General features: G+C 39.2%; 1 protein-coding gene across 8 annotated transcripts in view; it reads left to right on the forward strand.

Annotated features, from left to right (window-relative positions):
- cald1b (caldesmon 1b) overlaps positions 1-17224 on the forward strand; it is a 29570-nt gene that overhangs the window by 9311 nt on the left and 3035 nt on the right. For 2 of the 8 annotated variants that reach the window (XR_013502397.1, XR_013502398.1), the window contains exons 1-16: positions 1807-1994; positions 2366-2465; positions 7014-7139; positions 8380-8677; positions 8761-8802; positions 8885-9550; positions 10023-10058; positions 10733-10800; positions 10901-11147; positions 11337-11462; positions 12466-12509; positions 12615-12693; positions 13399-13530; positions 13612-13737; positions 15685-15756; positions 15894-15918. Coding sequence is in view for 6 of the 8 variants with exons in the window: in XM_078257354.1 (XP_078113480.1) it covers positions 2392-2465; positions 7014-7139; positions 8380-8677; positions 8761-8802; positions 8885-9550; positions 10023-10058; positions 10733-10800; positions 10901-11147; positions 11337-11462; positions 12466-12509; positions 12615-12693; positions 13399-13530; positions 13612-13737; positions 15685-15756 (2136 nt within the window). In the remaining 2 variants the exon portion in view is untranslated. Of the gene's footprint in view, positions 1-1805; positions 1995-2365; positions 2466-7013; positions 7140-8379; positions 8678-8760; positions 8803-8884; positions 9551-10022; positions 10059-10732; positions 10801-10900; positions 11148-11336; positions 11463-12465; positions 12510-12614; positions 12694-13398; positions 13531-13611; positions 13738-15684; positions 15757-15893; positions 15919-17224 lie in introns of those variants that run through there. The other 6 variants (XM_078257351.1, XM_078257355.1, XM_078257352.1 and 3 more) reach the window with 5 other exon arrangements.

Genomic DNA, 17224 nt, shown 5'->3' on the forward strand with positions numbered 1-17224 from the left:
ATGCAAATGATCTTAAGTCATCACTGCATGCAGAGATAAAATAGAAGAAATGCATCCATTGTATGTACTGTTTGTGTTTGATGGACTGCATTGCAGCAGGTATTTGTTTTTCACAATCCAAAACTGATATCCTCTCCTAAACTGTTACCATTTGGGATATTATAATTAAGAGTGTAAAAAAAGGAATACTTGAGATTGATTTTCATCAGATTTACTAAAATGTTTCATTTTCCTTCCTCCTCTGAGTGGGACAGAATTGCTTAACTTTCTGAAACCACACTTCAGAGTTCCTATGCACTGTATATGTTGGCTGGAGTTACTGGTAGACTTTCTTACCTTAAAGAAGGTGGTCAAGAAAAAAGATCATTTGATAAAAGGTTTTAATGGTTTGGAATTGTCAAGGCTAAAGGTGTTAACACAACACTTCTCAAACCTTTAAGTTGAATCATCTGGTTAATTCTTCAGCCCAAGAAGTTGATATGGCATCTACTGTACATCTATACGCTCAACTTATTTAATATTTGATCTATGAACACTTAAGATTATGCATCTTATTTCTTGCTATATAGCCAAAAGGAGTTTTACAGATAGTCATTTGACACAGTATGTTATGGTCATCAGTGACTACGCTTTGCGGTAATGACCTCCTACCAGTGCAGGCAAAAATATAGATTTACTATACCCTAATTAGAGGCTTTAGGTTGTACATTGATTAGTGTAGACGCACACTGAATTGTAGACTCGTAGTAGAAACAGACTTGTACTTTGGCAGCCTTATACTAGAATTAACGTTTTATCTATTTCTGAATTTCACATGCACACTTCATCATGTCTGATGTCAGAGGGTTGTCATGGAGTTTAGTCCTCCACTAAACAAGAGTAGAGGGAGTTAAGGGTTCACTGATTATTATGATTAATGACTGGTGCTATCTTGTCTGCCCAGCATCTACAATTCAAATAAAGCTGTCTTGTAAATTGGGTAGCCCAGTGAATATATGGGCCTCCATCTCCATTCAGGAAAGGAGGTTAGATAGTTTGTTTATGCTTAGTTTGAACAGGAAGTACTTATTGATCAAGAAAACATGTTTGCAAGAGAGAACAAATAATAACCAGTTTTGGTATATTTCTAAGACTAAGACTTATACACAGATTCCCTCTGTTGTCTGAAATTCTGCCAATTAAACAGACTGTAGATTATTGTTAATTATATTATTATTGAGCATTCAGTTTTATAAATGTTTGGTGGAAAACACAGATACAATCAGGCTTTTATTCTGATTTCCTTATATGGAGCATGTTTGTGCTACAGTAAAAATAGAATAACATTGAGTAAAAAGCGAGGTCAGGGCATAAATCTGCTCCTGCTTACTAAAATGTAAAAATCTTGGTAAGATGTGCATGGGAATCTGGCCAATGGGTTTGAGTAAAAATGCTCAATGCTAGAGATGCCGCCTAAAAGATATCTAAATCTTCAGTTAGACTGGTTTACTGGCACAATTCAAAACAAGAGGAATATATGCATATATGTATTATTAGTAAAGCCAAATAAAATCAAAAGATTTTTACTTCATTGCCCAGTGGTTTCGAGCAAAGACTGTATTGACAGGTTAATTGGTTTATCGGTTGATTTAAGATCAGTCAGGATGGATTTCACATTTGGTGGCTAACAAAGCGGCAGCACGTCAGACAGAAAGCAGGATTAAACAAGACAAACCAAACAAAACGGAGTCCGAAGTCAGAGATCAGGGAGGGGAAAGTGAAACAGAGGGAGAGAGCAGGAGTCAGGTTGAGGAGGAGGAGAGAGGCTGAGAAAGAGAGAGAGAGGAGAGCAGAGAGGCAGGCTTTGCCTTTTCTGGTAGTTAAAGTCGCTGAGAGAACAAACAGGAATTCTTTGTGCTGCAGAAGGGCTGAGATATAAACCAGACTGTAGAGGTTGATATACGAAGAGAGGGGAGACACCGCTGTCCATGGACTAAACTTGAGCTACTGCTAAGGTATTGTAAACCAACTGGCACTGTAGTTTTTATGTTATGAAGCTGTCTTGGGTGGTCCCCTAAACTTTGATGTGTTACTGATTTGGAGCTCATTTTTGAATTGCTTTTTTTAGCATGTTTTTGTTTGTCGCTGTGAGGGTTTGTAACTTCACATAGCTGTGAAATTACCATGATGATGAAATGAGATTTGTCTGGTTGAAAGATCCCATTGTACTAAAAAATTCCCCATATACTGCAGCAATCGGAATTTTTTTCCAAACATGTGTTTCGCCCTGTGAAATTGTATGCAATCCAAGATAAACCAACTGAGTGATTGACTGGGGTGTACTGAATTTAGCACTCATGATTTGATATCACAATTGTGTCTTTAGAAAGTGAGGAGAATCTTTTGGGCATCATGGACGATGACTTTGACCGCCGCATGGAGCTGAGGAGGCAGAGGAGAGAGCAGATGCGCCTCGACGCTGACAAGTGAGTGAACCATCTAAGAATATATAAACAAATGTGCAAAAGAACACATACACAAGCACGCATTTATGGGCCTTAACACGCAAACAAAATCTAGTGGGAAACAAAAGTGAAGGCAATTGTACGAATGCTATTTAAGGACATCATACACCACACCATCTTAAATTGAAGCCTCGTTAGTTTTTTCAGTGTTTGACTGTCTGAGTCACAACTCAAATCTGATACATTTTCAGTATACACCATATTTGATAAGCAGGAGCTAACAACCCCCCCCACATGACAGACACCACATGCTCACAGGGAAATTCCATTTATACATTGCTGTGTGGTTTAATCTAGTAGAAAAAAACAGTTATCTGGTTTTAAACAAACTGTAGGGCAATTAACCATTTTAGAGGTGTTTCATGTTTCAGAATACTCAAGATGTTTCTCCTCTTATCATGCAAACTCTTGAAGACAGATGCTCAGTGATAAAAGTTTACTGTTTGTCTTTGGGTGTTTGCATTTCTGTATGAAGGATTTGTGAGTGCCCGAGTGTCTCCACATGGAGCAGCAGAGTAAGGGGCCATCCACACGGAAACGCTTTTTGATGTAGACGCACTGCCTGAAGACGCATTTTTTGAAACCTGTTCCCAAGGTGAAAAAATTCGAAAACGCCGCCCTTGTGGCTTTGTTTGGACAGCGAAGCCGCATACTTGCGTATCGATGATGTCATCGCCACACCCCTCTAGCAAACCTCTAGCCTTCGACCTCTTATCCCGCGACGACGTCTCATAACAACAACAATGGCGGACTACATGCTTGTGTTCCTGCTGGAGAAGATATTGAGCCATTTTTGTTGTCTTTTTCTCGTGTTTGGTTTCTTCTTCTACTGTCTGTTTGTATACAGCGTGCAAGCTTTATGTTCCACCTCTTCTTCTCCGTTTTTGGTGAATTTCTGTAGCAGAAACAGCGCCACCTGTAGGCCTGGAATATGAAGTAGCGTGTTGAGTCATTTACAAATGGATCCGTTTGGACGCAAATATTCTTGACACGATGCCAGGGAAGACGAGGGGGGGAAAGATCGTTTTGGTACGTGTGGATGTGGCCTAAAGCAGACAGGACTTGGACGGTGCTCAGGCGATGATAGCTTAATGATCTCCACCGCCTTTTTCACTCATCCCGTCGGCTGTGCTGCTGTTTGGATTAGTCTGATTAGTCTCTAGGTCATCTTCATCCCTCTCTCTTTGTGCTCCTAAAAAATATTACAATACCGTTAAAGATTTATTTCTGCCATCCACTCCGGTGGTCGTAAAGTTGCAGGTTTGAATCTGTGGATAGTATCTCATAACACCATAAGAACGCAGGTACATGGGGGAAACTCAAACTGGAACATCTTTCAAAGTTGCCCATATAACTTAAGCTTAAGCTATTTTTGCACAGGACAGGAAATACATGGAGACCTCATGTAATGTCATGACCCCAGGTAAAGTGGAAACAAACTGAGTAATCAACACAATTGCTGACACCTGTAGCCGCCAGCTGCTGCTTGATTACAGAGCGACTTAGGCCAAGTCCACATGTACACGGGTATTTTTGAAAATGGGGTTTTTCCTTTCTTCCTTCTAAAAAAATCCCGTCCACACAAGAAATCTCTGCTCATGCTTACAGGCAGCAATATAACCCTAATCCTAAAGCAATGTTGGCCAAGCCTGAAAAAAGTGATTAACAGAAGTCTACCTGGCTGCAATGGCGCATCGATTGCTCCGTAACGCATTTGAATGCCTCCGTGCCTTAGTAAATTAAGTTACTGAAAATCACCTTGGAGTTTTCAGTGACTTAAAATGCAGTTTGCATGTGGCTGAAAGGGCAATAGAAAAAATACCTGTTTGTGTGGGCTAAGCCTTAAAATACGGACAAACATTGGGATGAATTTTGATTATCAGAGCCTACAGAAACTAAACTCTCAAGATTAATCAAAAGCAAGCATTCATTTTATTAGATTGTTTTAGGTCTGAACCACTTAGCAACCAATTCATTGGTTTTTACACTTCAGAAAAGAGACATGGAAACCATTTGGAAAATATAAAGTTGGATCATGTTGATATGAAAGTGTCATTTCTATTTACCAACCCTCATTCATTAACTTGCTTTTTGTCCAGAGTATTGTCTGTGTAACCAAAGCCTGATATATCTTCTTCCTCTGTGCCATAGACCTCCATTGTAAACCACATTAATGAGCCACATCCTTGCACTGGTTGAGATGTTCCTTCACTAGAGCACCAAATGTGTACTAATCTACAGCTGAAAATAGTCCCCAACACATGGATGTTTTTCTGTTTGTTTGCTAAAAGCAGTTTTAGCAAATCATTTAGCCTTTTTTTTAAAACAAGACTATATATGCATGACCTTTTTGGGGGCTTGTGGCTGACACAGACAGGGTTGGGATGTCAGAAAGTTTTTGGGATCTCGGAAAGTATTGAGAGACGGACTAACACATTATTTATTACGTGTGAATGATAATCAGAACCCAAATGCAGACAGACGCAGAACCAGGAGTGTGAATTAAACAGGTTTTATTGAAAGTACTCAAGTAACAGTAAGTCCAGGTTTCCAAGGGGGGGAAGCCGGTCAGGGGAATTCCGAGAAGTGGCGGGTCCGTCAGAGAGAGGCAGGTTAACAGGCTTGTGGCAGCGTCCAGTGGTGGTGGTTCCGGTTGGGTGTCTGGCAGGAGTGGAGCGTTAGCAGTAATCAGATTACAATGGCAGCTGGAGGCACAAAAAACAGAATCAGAATTGGCAAACATACAAGTAGGCTAAACTAGCAGGCAACGGTTTTGTCTGGAGCGAGACTAACTGTGGCAGTATCATCTACAATCTGACGCAGAGTGAAGCATATATAAACATATATGAAGCAGGGGTTGATTGTGGCAGATGAGAGGCAACTGGACACCTGATTCCGGGGAGAGAACAGAGAAGCTACCTAGAGGCAGCGGGCCTAACATTATTGGTTTTGGTCTTTTCATTGGATTTGTTAAAAATCCATAAAAAGAACCTCCTCAGTTTTGCTTTTTTTTGCTAAATTCAGAAGTCAGGTGCTGTCAAATCAGATGTCCTATCAGAGCCCCAGTGGAAAAAAGTGGTTCCTAGCTATTTTTCTCACAGTCCTGCAGCCATGCTCTGCCAGCAATGCCAACCCAGCCTGCCCTCAGCTCCTCTCTGCAGCCTGAGGAAATGCTGCAGACACTGGCATGTTTCGACTGCCATTTTGATTTCAGCAAGAGATAGCCCACTCTGAACACTTCAGACTGACAGTAGTTTTTAGTATCTTGTTAGCCAAGAAGCTCTCATCATATGTCCCTTCATTTATTATGTTTCATGGCCTTGGGTTGCTCGTATGGAAATGTAACAGCAACATTTTGACAGCACTCTCACAGCAGGCCTAGCTGTGGGTGGAGTAATATGTAATTGAATTACTCCTCAGTGATTGCCATGCCAAAGACCTTTGCCTCAGGATTTGTTGGATTTTTGCCTGCTTTGTTTCGGTTTTAAAGACAGAAAGGACTCTTTTTGTTACCATCACGTCTTCCTCTTCATCTGTTCTCAACATCTGTAAATCATTATGTTGCGGATTCAGGAAGAGCAAAGGGAAATAATACCCATGCTCTATCAATGGGCCATTTCAAGTACTCTTCGTGCCTCATAAAGCCTGGTAATGCTTGGGAAGATGCTCAGAAGTCTCACTGTGCGTGTACTCACAGCTGGATGAAGGTCAATGGCAGGATGTGACCGAGATGAGGAGGATTGAAAGAGAAGGACAGGAGGGTAAAGATTTGTATGGCTCATGTTGGTGATTTTGTCCTCATCTTTTTCTCTTTATCTTCTTCTTTTTTCATCCTTTTTCTTGCCAGCATTGTCTCCGTCTCTGATTAAATGTGTTTCTTACATTAATAAAGGCAAAGAGGGATCATTCTTTTGGAAAGCTCTCCATTTCTTCAATATGACATTTCTTAGCCTTCTCCCGTTGTGTCATACCCCAACTCCACCATGTCTTATGAGGTCATCTTGAGACAGTGCGGTTTATATCAGTGGTTCACAATCTAAATGTGAGGGGTCATCAGATACTTCCCTTACTCAAAATAATGTGTATATGTTTAGATTTTTCTCTATTTATTAGTTTTTTCTTGTGAAATCATAGATACTTTCAGCTCTTCAGGCCTCTACAAATCCTTAAAATGAATTAACTAATCACATCTCATGCCCACACTAAGGTCATGCTCAAATACTAATGTGGCTGATTCTCTAATGAAATTAAATCATGTGTCATGAATGCAAATACTGGAGAGTTACATTTGCCGTTTATTCTATGAGATATCCATATTGCTACTTGAAATGCATTAGTCAGTATTAACTACCACTAATTGTTATGCCCTCAAAAACACAATAAATATATAACTATAACAAAACAATAAGTGATGGCTTAACTTCAGTAACCCATAGTGGAATTTCTCATTTTGGGGTAAAAACACAAACATAGTAAATGTACTATGCATCTGTATGTGGGATATTTCAGGATGGGTTACACCAACGATGATGAGGATGAGGAAGCTCGGGAGCAGAGGAGACGAGCGAGGGAGGAGAGGAAGAAGATGAGGGACTCAGACGAGTCTGGAACCACTGATGTGATCGACACTAACAGGTGCAATGTAGACGAGGTCTCTGGGTAGAAAGCAGACGAGGGACAAAGTGTATAAAACTGTGTAGTGGGACAAACCAGGAAAACAAGAGGCAAGATTTACAGAGAAACGGAAACCTCCCACCTGGGATTTTGTTCCTTCTAAACAGCTGTAGGACAAAGCAAAATAAAAAAGAGTTGATGTCATTTGTTGGACAGTAGAGATGTGTTGCCACTGAGCTGGGTGGATTGCTGCTCCCAGTACTTCATTATCCTCAGGTATGTTCAGGACCAAGAGCCTGTTGTCTGTAGGATTTACAGTACAGAGTAAGATCCAAAAAGTTTAGTGTGGCTACTGTGGCTGCTGTCTTGTCAAACATTAAATGTAAACCATGCCATTGATATTTTGCTGTCAATTAAAGGTCAGCAACTGACAACAGATCTGCTGCAGTTACATTAGCAACAGTGTTGCTAGTTAGCAAGGCTATACAAGCACCAATCAATCCATAAAAAATATTTTTTGCTGCTTATCGGCAGTGGTGGAAAATACAAAGTATTATATACAAAGTACATTTACTCAAGTATTGTACTAGGCACACTTTTGAGGCACTTGCACTTTACTTGAATATTTCAATTTTATGTTATTTTATACTTCTCCACTACATCTCAGATGAAAAATATTATACTACTCCACTACATTTATTAAATAACTTTAGTTACTTTGCATATTTAGATTACAGAATATAATCAACTAATGAATGAAGATATATTATTATAGATTAAACTACCCAGCTGTTTATAAAGTAATTAAAATTAGCTCCACCTTTAGCAGCTGCAACATTACAGGGATGAACACATTAATAATTATAATCCAATAATATACATTATTCTGAAATGGGCCATTCACTCGATGTGGGTCCATCACACTTTTGAACAAAACAAAACATTTAATTAAAAGGGGGATTTGGAGGTGCCTGGTTAGTTCACCTGGTAGAGCGGCCGCCAATATATAGAGGTTTACTCCTCGACGCAGCGGCCGCGGATTCAACTTCGACCTGCGGCCCTTTGCTGCATGTCATTCCCCCTCTCTCTCCCCTTTCAAGTCTGAACTGTCCTATGCAAATAAAGTCCTAAAAAAAAATCTTTAAATTATTATATCCCCATTAAATTAATTTTTAATGGGGATTTGGAGATTCAAATTGGATTAGACTTGACTTTCACGCTCCACTGCTCTCATGAACAAGTGAATTCCATGTGCTCACAGTGGGACTGAGTCGTCCACTACGACCGGTGCTGAAGGTGCAGATGACGACCAGGCTCTGCTGGAGCGCCTGGCCAAGAGGGAGGAGCGCCGGCAGAGGAGAATGATGGAAGCAATGGAGAGACAAAAGGAGTTTGACCCCACCGTCAGCATAACCAACGGCACAGACAGAACACTTGAAGAGCAGTCATCCAACAGCAGCGGCAGACAGCGACATACAGAGGAAAAGGAGGAGAAACCAGCTGAAGAGGAGGTGGCGGACAATGGTACCAGCTCCTGGAGAAAAGAGGAAGAGGACAAGGTAAAATGAAAGATGTCTGAAGATTTTAGAGTGTTTGGAGTGAGATTATTCTGTAGTAGCTCAGGTTTTTCATCTCTTGACAGGAATCTGTTGAGGAATCAAGAGCCTTGAGCACAAGAAATGAGGTATGGTCTCTTATCTTAGCTTTCTGGTAACTTAAGTTTATTGATATGCGTGCATGAATTGACACAAAACTTTATTCAATAGGAGGAGATTGAGGACAAGGCTGCAGCTAAAGAAGAAGAGGTTGAGCAGTCTGATTTAGGAAAGAAAGATGCTGAAGAGGAAGTTGTTCCTGATGCTGACAAGGAGGAAGATGAAAAGAAAAGGAAAGAGGAAGAGGCAAGGCAGCAGAAAGAAATGGAAAGAAAGCTGAGGATAGAAGAGGAAGAAAGGCAAAAAAGGGAAATGGAGGAAAAGCTCAAGAAAGAGGAAGAAGAAAGGCAGCTAAAGGAGGAGGAGGAAAGGAAGAATAGGGCAGAGGAGGAAAAACAACAAAAGGAAATTGAAGAGAGGCTGAGAAAAGAGGAAGAAGAAAAACAGAAAAAGGAGAAGGAGGAAAAAATGAAAAAACAAGAGGAGGATAAACAGAAAAGGGAGATGGAAGAGAGACAAAAGAAAGAGGAGGAGGACAAACGAAAAAAGGAGCTGGAGCTAAAGAAGAAGAAAGAAGAGGAAGAAAAACGCAGAAAAGAGCAGGAGGAGAAAAAGAAGAAGGAGGAGGAAGAAAAGCAGACGAAGAAAGAGTTGGAAGAGAAGAGGAAGAAAGAAGAGGAGGAAAAACAGAAAAAGGAGGCTGAAGAGAAGAAGAAAAAAGAGGAAGAGGACAAGCGCAAAAAGAGAGAGATGGAAGAGAAGAAGAAAAAAGAGGAGGTATTGATGAGATTTCTTTTATACTGTAACTGACACTTTAAAAACTTGGAAAAGTCAAATGAAAAGTATTAATGTCCTGCAATGTCCCCATTTGTAAAGTAACTACAGACTACAGAAAACACAAATTAGAATTCAGAATAAGTCACTCTGGGAGACCACATCTGATTTATCCAGGCTGTGTTCGCTTTTCAGATATTTACTGTATGATATATGGTTTTGCGGTGTGGTCACAGATCACTGAGCAGGCACAGCATTTTGTTTGCCACATGGATGAAAGAGGCGGTGTTATCGAGGATGACACAGTATGATGTGTGTGTCTTCAGTTTACATTTGCGTTGCATTCACTACCCGGCCTGTGATTGCACAGATTGTTTGATGGATGTTTTGTGGGGTTTTCCACATTATGTGTTTTGACTAAGCCTGCTATTTTCTTTTAAAATTATTTTCTTCCATTTCTGTCTTTCGTGTAAAGGAGGAGAAGCCAAAGAGATTTGGCTTTAAGGAAAAGGTAAAGTATGTTCTCTCTTTCTCTCTCTCTCTCTCTCTCTCTCTCTCCCTCGCTCTCTATACAGTATATATATATATACAGTCATGTGAAAAAATTAGGACACCCATGCTAAAGTTGACTAAAAAGAGGAATAAAAAAATCATCATGGTTTTATTTCAGTTAGCCTAATAGCTGGTTTGATTTGCACTGAGAGATGATTTTATGGAAAGTACCCCATGCCAATCTCTAGGTATGGTGAAGGGTATGTGATGATGTGGGGGGGCTATTTTAATTCCAAAGGCCAAGGGAACTTTATCAGGATGCATAGTATCCTAGATCCATGAAATAACTGGCCTTTAAAAATAAAAATCTGCTTGCCTCTATGGGAATTTAACAAAGGGGTGTACTTACTTATGCCCCCTGTATTTTAAGGAAGAACATTTATTTATTTACGATACATTATTCATTTATTATTCAAAGAAAATTGGTGTCCTTAAAGATTGGATTTTTCCTCATTTTTTTAATTAAGGCATTAAGATCAATTTGCAAAAGATGATTTTTGTATTCCTCTTTTTAGTCCACTTTAGCATGGGTGACCTAATTTTTTCACATGACTGTGTATATATATATATATTCGTTTCAAAGATTTGAGTAGAAAGAGTATTTGGTAGTTTAACTTTTCCCCCTTTTGCTAGAATGAACCAGCCAAACAGAACGTAGGGCTCTTTGAGAATAAACTCAAGAAAACAGAGAAGACATCAAGGTAAAGTTATCATTTTAACTCATTAGTATATTCTGAGGATTGCGTGAGTTTGTATACGTGTGTTTTGATCATTTAATCAATTGTGTGTGTTTGTGTGCAGGGACAATGTTCCCTCCTCCAAGGCAGACGACGTGGAGCGACAGGAGGCCGAGCGTAAACTGCAGGAGCTGAAGCGTCGGCGGAATGATGCAGAAAGCGAGGATTTTGAGAAGATGAAGCAGAAGCAGCAGGACGCAGAGGCCGAGCTGGAGGAGCTGAAGAGAAAGAGAGAGGAGAGGAAGAAGGTCATGGAGGAGGAGGAGAAGCAGAAGAAACAGGAGCTGGAGGACAAGAAAGCCAAAGAACAGGTAAATCATTTTACATTCAGGGATTAACTATATCCGTGAAATATTCCACATTGTGATATAGGTGTTAAGCATCATTTTACTTTGGTTTGATTTGGCCATGTGGCTTTTTATCAAGGATCAGACGGAATGATAGAAAGAATTTCTTTTGTTGTGACAAAAGTGGACAGCAAATTGTGGTTTTCATAACAGGAGGAAAGGAAGAGGATGAAGGAGGAGATAGAGAAGAGGAGGGCTGAGGCTGCAGAGAAGAAGAAACAGAAGGAGGAAGAGTCTGCAAAGCCTGTCTTTGCTATCAGTCCCAAAGGCTCCTCAAAGGTGAACTTTAGAGCAGAGATTCAGACATCTTGCAGTTGTTCCAGAGAGTCCAGCACAATAACGTCATTTCACTATATTTTCGATAACTAAATAATATATGTACAAACTATATACAAATATACAAACAATATATATATATATATATATATATATATATATATATATATATATATATATATATATATATATATTGTTGACAGCATGTTCTGTGGATTATACAGAGTAGTAGTGAGATGCAAGAGCATCTCTTTTTGAAAAGAGATGCCCTTGCTGAATTTCCTAAATGTAATTTTTCAATGCTGTGAGCATCACAACCAACATTCCATTTACCTCCAGTGTATTGGGGTGAAGGCAGGAATCACAGAGATGGCTATCTTAAAACATGGTCTTACTTACCTGTAGAGGTAGCTAGCCATGCAGATAGTGTTAGTATTATTAGTCCAAGTTAAAATGATTCCAAACAAAAAAACAAAACAGCTAAGCTACCCTAATGTAACAGGGAAATGTTTTTCAAACAAGAAGCATGCTCCTCAACCCTGTGGTTGTTTGTTTTTCTGTTTCTATTTCAGCTTATCTGAAATTATCTATATATTGTTAGTTGACAAGAATAAACTAAAAATGTGAATTGGCATCTGCGCTGTAGTCAAATATGGCTGTTTTTGAGCTAAGACCATGCCAGAGTATTTTTGGAGGAATGTTGAGAATTGTGTGTGTGTGTGTGTGTGTGTGTGTGTGTGTGTGTGTGTGTGTGTGTGTGTGTGTGTGTGTGAGACATAGAGAAAGAGAGATGTGTGTATCCTGGCTCCCTGACAGCCAAACACTCCAGTTCAATCACTCAGGCACCAAGTACAGAGAAACCTTACCAGGGACAGACTGGTCTGTCTCTCAGTGAGGTCGTCTTGGAGACAGGAAGGAAGCCAGGACAGCTTGACCATGTCAGTATTTATTTGTGCATGTGAACCGCAGACTGGTTTATAACTTTAAACTATGCTGTTTCATACAGATCGGGGCGAAGGCAGAATTCTTGAGCAAATCAGCCCAGAAAAGGTGAGCCATAAAAGGTATTTTACAGTTAAATTAAAATAAATGAATAAACAAGACACTTACACTGTTGAGCCGCACTAATGTCCCATGTGTTGTTCATCAACACAGCCCCGCAGCCAGAGTGTCTCACACTCCAATTGTCTCTAAGATAGGCAACCGAATGGAGCAGTACACCTCTGCCATCCAGGTGAGATTCGATATGCACCATCCTCATCTGGAAGAAGACATACTCAAACCCTTTAATTAAGTAAATAAAGTACAGATACAACAAGTACAGAAAAGTAGAAGTAGTTATTTTTGCAAAACAAGCAAACATGGTTTTCTATATAACATTTCAGACTGTTGATGCATCAATGTGGAAGTAACATTTTGCTCCTGTAGCTGGTCAAAGTGGAGTCAGTTTTTTTTTAAAGATTATTTTAGGACAGATGAAGACATGAAAGGGGAGAGAGAGGGGGAATGACATGCAGCAAAGTGCTGCAGGTCGGAGTCGAGCCCACAGCCGCTGCGTCAAGAAGTAAATCTCTATATATGCGCGCCTGCTCTACCAACTGAGCTAACCCGGCCACAAAGTAGAGTCAGTTTTAACTATAGTTTAGTAAGACAAATCTGAGATAGCCGTGAGATGATTAATGACATTGGAAAGAAGAAAAAACTAGCATTTCTTGTCACTTTTTTGGACTTTGTACTAAATCTTTTATTTCTTTTTTAGACATTGAATAATTTCACCTCTTTGTGCCTCTAAACACTTATTCAAAACCTCCAGTACAAATATGTCACAATTGTACCTAGGTACTCAGTACTTGATTAAAAGTCACTTTCCACCACCGATCATCAGTCAATGTAGTGCTTTTTTTGCCCATGTAGTTAAATTAATCCTCTATCTCCACAGGGAAACAAAGATGTTAAATCCCCAAAGTCTCCGATGGCAGATATTCCTACAGGAGGCGCACGCAGCATCAAGAGCATGTGGGAGAAAGGAAACGTTGGCAGCTCCTCTGAAAGTCCAGCTCCTGCCAACAAGGTGAGAGAAGGAGAGCAAGAGGGGAGGATGGAGAGATGAAGCAAAATGTGATCTGAGTATTTGAGATGTCTCATTTACCAGGAGTTGGCTGGTATCAAAGGAGGTATAGCCGGACGTGTCAACAGTTGGATGACAAAGCCTCCAGAGGCGGAGAAGACAGCAGCCCCTGCAGCAGCCCCTGCAGCAGCAGCAGCAGCAAAGCCAGCAGTAAGGCCTGATAAACCCTTGTCTTGATCTCACACATACACAGAATTGTAAATTAGACACCAGTGTTACTTCAATAGAGTAATCCTTTGATATTCTGCACACGCTAATGTGATCATTTGCACATTAACATGCCAGTCTTTTAATGGCTGCAGCCACCATATATCTAAACTCTGAGGCTGGAAGCTGTTGCTGTCTGGAGTCTAGTGACACCACATGGATAGTTTACTTCACAACACCTGCAACCAAAGCTCCAACAGCACTTTGTGTATTATTCTTTACATGATGGGAATGTTTTTAATATATGTATCTAAGCCTAAACCTGTGGGAAATCATTGGATGGAAGAAGAATATTACTCTCGTTGTTGTTGAACAGTCCAACCCCAAAGCACTGAGCAGCAGTAGTTTATGTGGCAGGTGGCTAAATTCCAACGTGCCTCTATGCACAGCTGTTTCTACACCCCTCTATACATCAATCACTTTGGCCTCTGTAGGTTATTTAAAGATTATATTACAGTCCATAAAACCAATAAACCATACAATACTTTTACAACAGTTATCTCATTTTTTTGTTGTTGTGTTGGACTCACTTTAAGCCAAAAAAACAATATATTTCAGTCTCACCGTGACTCCATATCAGACAAGGATAAAGGTCATGTCCCTTCACATTTGTCACACACAGAGACATTATTATCCAATTACACACCAACAAAACAACAAACAAGTAAGTAGTTGAATGGTTAATTTGGTTTATGTATTATCATATATAAATAAATGTGGACACTTGTAACTGTGTACTTGGTAGACACTGTGTCCCTTTCTTAAAGTAGGACACCAGCTGCTAATCTGAATAGGTCTTCTGGAGACATTACACTATGTCCACATGCAGTAGCATTGCTTGATGACGTGTGACATTGTCCTGACATGAAATTTATGAGCGAGATATCTTTAGTGTCAAACGTCTTGGCCATCAGACGAGTGGTTGTAACCTTGCCTTTACTAATGCGGCAACACCTCCCTCTGATGGGATGAAGCTGTACAGCAGACCAATGTCTAATGTCTGCATTCTCTTTTGTATGTTTACTGTGTTGTTTAATTCACTCCTGCCTTTCTTTCCTCCTTCCAACTGCACTCCTTTTCTCAGCTTTCCTCACTCAAACTTATCCTGCTGTTCTTTGCCTACTCTTCAAACTGGTAAAGGTACCTTTTGCATACATTTCTCTATAACTACGGCTTATAGTTAGAAGGATACTAAGTACAAAACGTTTGCCTACAGCCTGTGGTGGAAAGTAATTAGGCTCATATACTTAAGTACTGCACTAGTATAATTTTGAGGTACTAAACTTTAGTATTTCCATCTAATGATACTTTTTACTCCACTGCATTTGTTTGAAAACTTTAATTACTTTGAAGATTCAGATTATTAATCCAAATAATAAACAAATAGATGTATTATTATAGATTATGGTACCCAGTAGTGTATAGTAGCTAAAATTAACCCCATCTTTAACAGCGACAATATTAAAATTATGCTTACACATTAATGCATCAATAATGGCAATCCAATTATTTATATATCTTTATGTGTTTGTAGTTATTATTGTGTTATTATATTTATCTTTATCTTTATGTGTTTGTGTTATTATTGTGTTATTATATTTATACGTGGTATATGTGTGTGTATACACACACACACACACACATATATACACACGTATAAATATAATTCTGAAATGGGCCATTCTGCATAATGAGTACTTTTACTTTTGACACTTTATATTTTGCGGGATATGCTTGAATTTTTACTCAAGAAAGATTTTTGAATGTAAGACTTTTTACGTAGTATATATGCACTGTTGTGTTGGTACTTGTCCTTCAGTACAACATCCGAGCACTTCTTCCATGACTGCATCAGACTAATAGAGTCATGGTTGGTCTTATTTTTGTCAGGATGTGAAACCAGGCGATATCGGTAACAAGCGCGGCATGTGGGAAACCAAGAAGAGCTCTGCGCCTGCCAAGGTAACACACACACACACACACACACACACATACACACACACACACACACACACACACCTGTACTGTGAAGGAGGGGAGATGTTAATGTTTTAAAGGCTTTATAGTGACATGGCCGTTTGTTTGTTTCATTCATTCAGTCTACCTATTAGAAGGGTGAAAGAGGTAATTTGCAGCTATGTGGCAACAACACTCAATGCACGTTCCACCGACACAGAGTGATTGATCTTTGTGCTGTTTACACTGTTTTCATGCTGTCTCAACACACATATGATTTGGGTCTTTGTTGCCAGATTGGCCTGTATTTCGCCTTCGGACAAATTTTTCTTAAATTTTTCTCTAATTTTGCAAGTAAAAACGTTTTGGGGGTTGTGATCATTTCTGCTAATTTTTGCATCATTTGGGGCGATTAAACGCCAACAAAACGTTGAGTTCAGTCAGCTAAACTTGACGCTCAATGACCGACAAAACTACATTTTAGTTTATTACAACTAAGTTGAAACTGTTCCAATTATTATCCTATCATAATTCTGTGATAAAAGACTTGTAAAACCTTTAATGTAACATTATCTAAAATACCTTTATTTATTTAAATCTATGACTCTTATTATTTATCAGTATAACTAAAATAAATGTATAATAGATAAAGATTTGGCAACTTTTTTGATGATTGGACAGTTTTTTTCTTTAGTCCAAACTGGCAACAATGTTTTTTTTTTTTTTTTTCTCAGTTCAGTCAATTCAAAAGTTGAACACATTTAATTAAATTACAATCTGTATACATGATATTTCAGCAAGGGACTGTACACAAATTATTAAGGGTGATGGGGGTGTGACATAATGTCAGCTCCATAACCTACCCTAATCATTTTTCATACAGTCCCTAACTCATTAGTCTCTATACAATCATTATCTCTAGTTAAAAGTAGGATTTATTTTGAATAAAAAGCCTCTCTTCGAGTTGCCTGAACTGTAATGAAATTACTGATTTTTATGTGATAAGGGAGTTTGCTGCCATTGGTGTGGATTTGCGGTATTTCAATTCCTTCCCTGCCTCACACACACACACTGTAATATACACTATATTATGTGTATGCTATCATTAGTTCCCACACTGGCTTGGAGGACATAAATAGTATTCCTTGGCTCTGATGTGGTTGGTTATTTGGAACATGGATTACTGCCATACATGAATGTGATCTATATGTTATTACAAGACATGTTGGCTGCACTGTGCACAGCTTTAGGAGAATATTATAGTGGAGTGCATGTGGTTATGTTTTGAGTGCTGTGTATTTAAGTACTTAAACAAAAGACTCTTTGATTGATTCCACTTCATTTTTTCATGTGAGAGTTTCAAACTGTATATAAAGTAACACATCTGATATGTGTGGGAATGTTGTACTGTACATCCATATTTGTGAGCACATGTTTTATAAAGTATGCTATTAATCACATTCACCACTCTCAC

Source organism: Sander vitreus, chromosome 8 (genome assembly GCF_031162955.1).
Source record: "Sander vitreus isolate 19-12246 chromosome 8, sanVit1, whole genome shotgun sequence".
Taxonomy (NCBI): domain Eukaryota; kingdom Metazoa; phylum Chordata; class Actinopteri; order Perciformes; family Percidae; genus Sander; species Sander vitreus.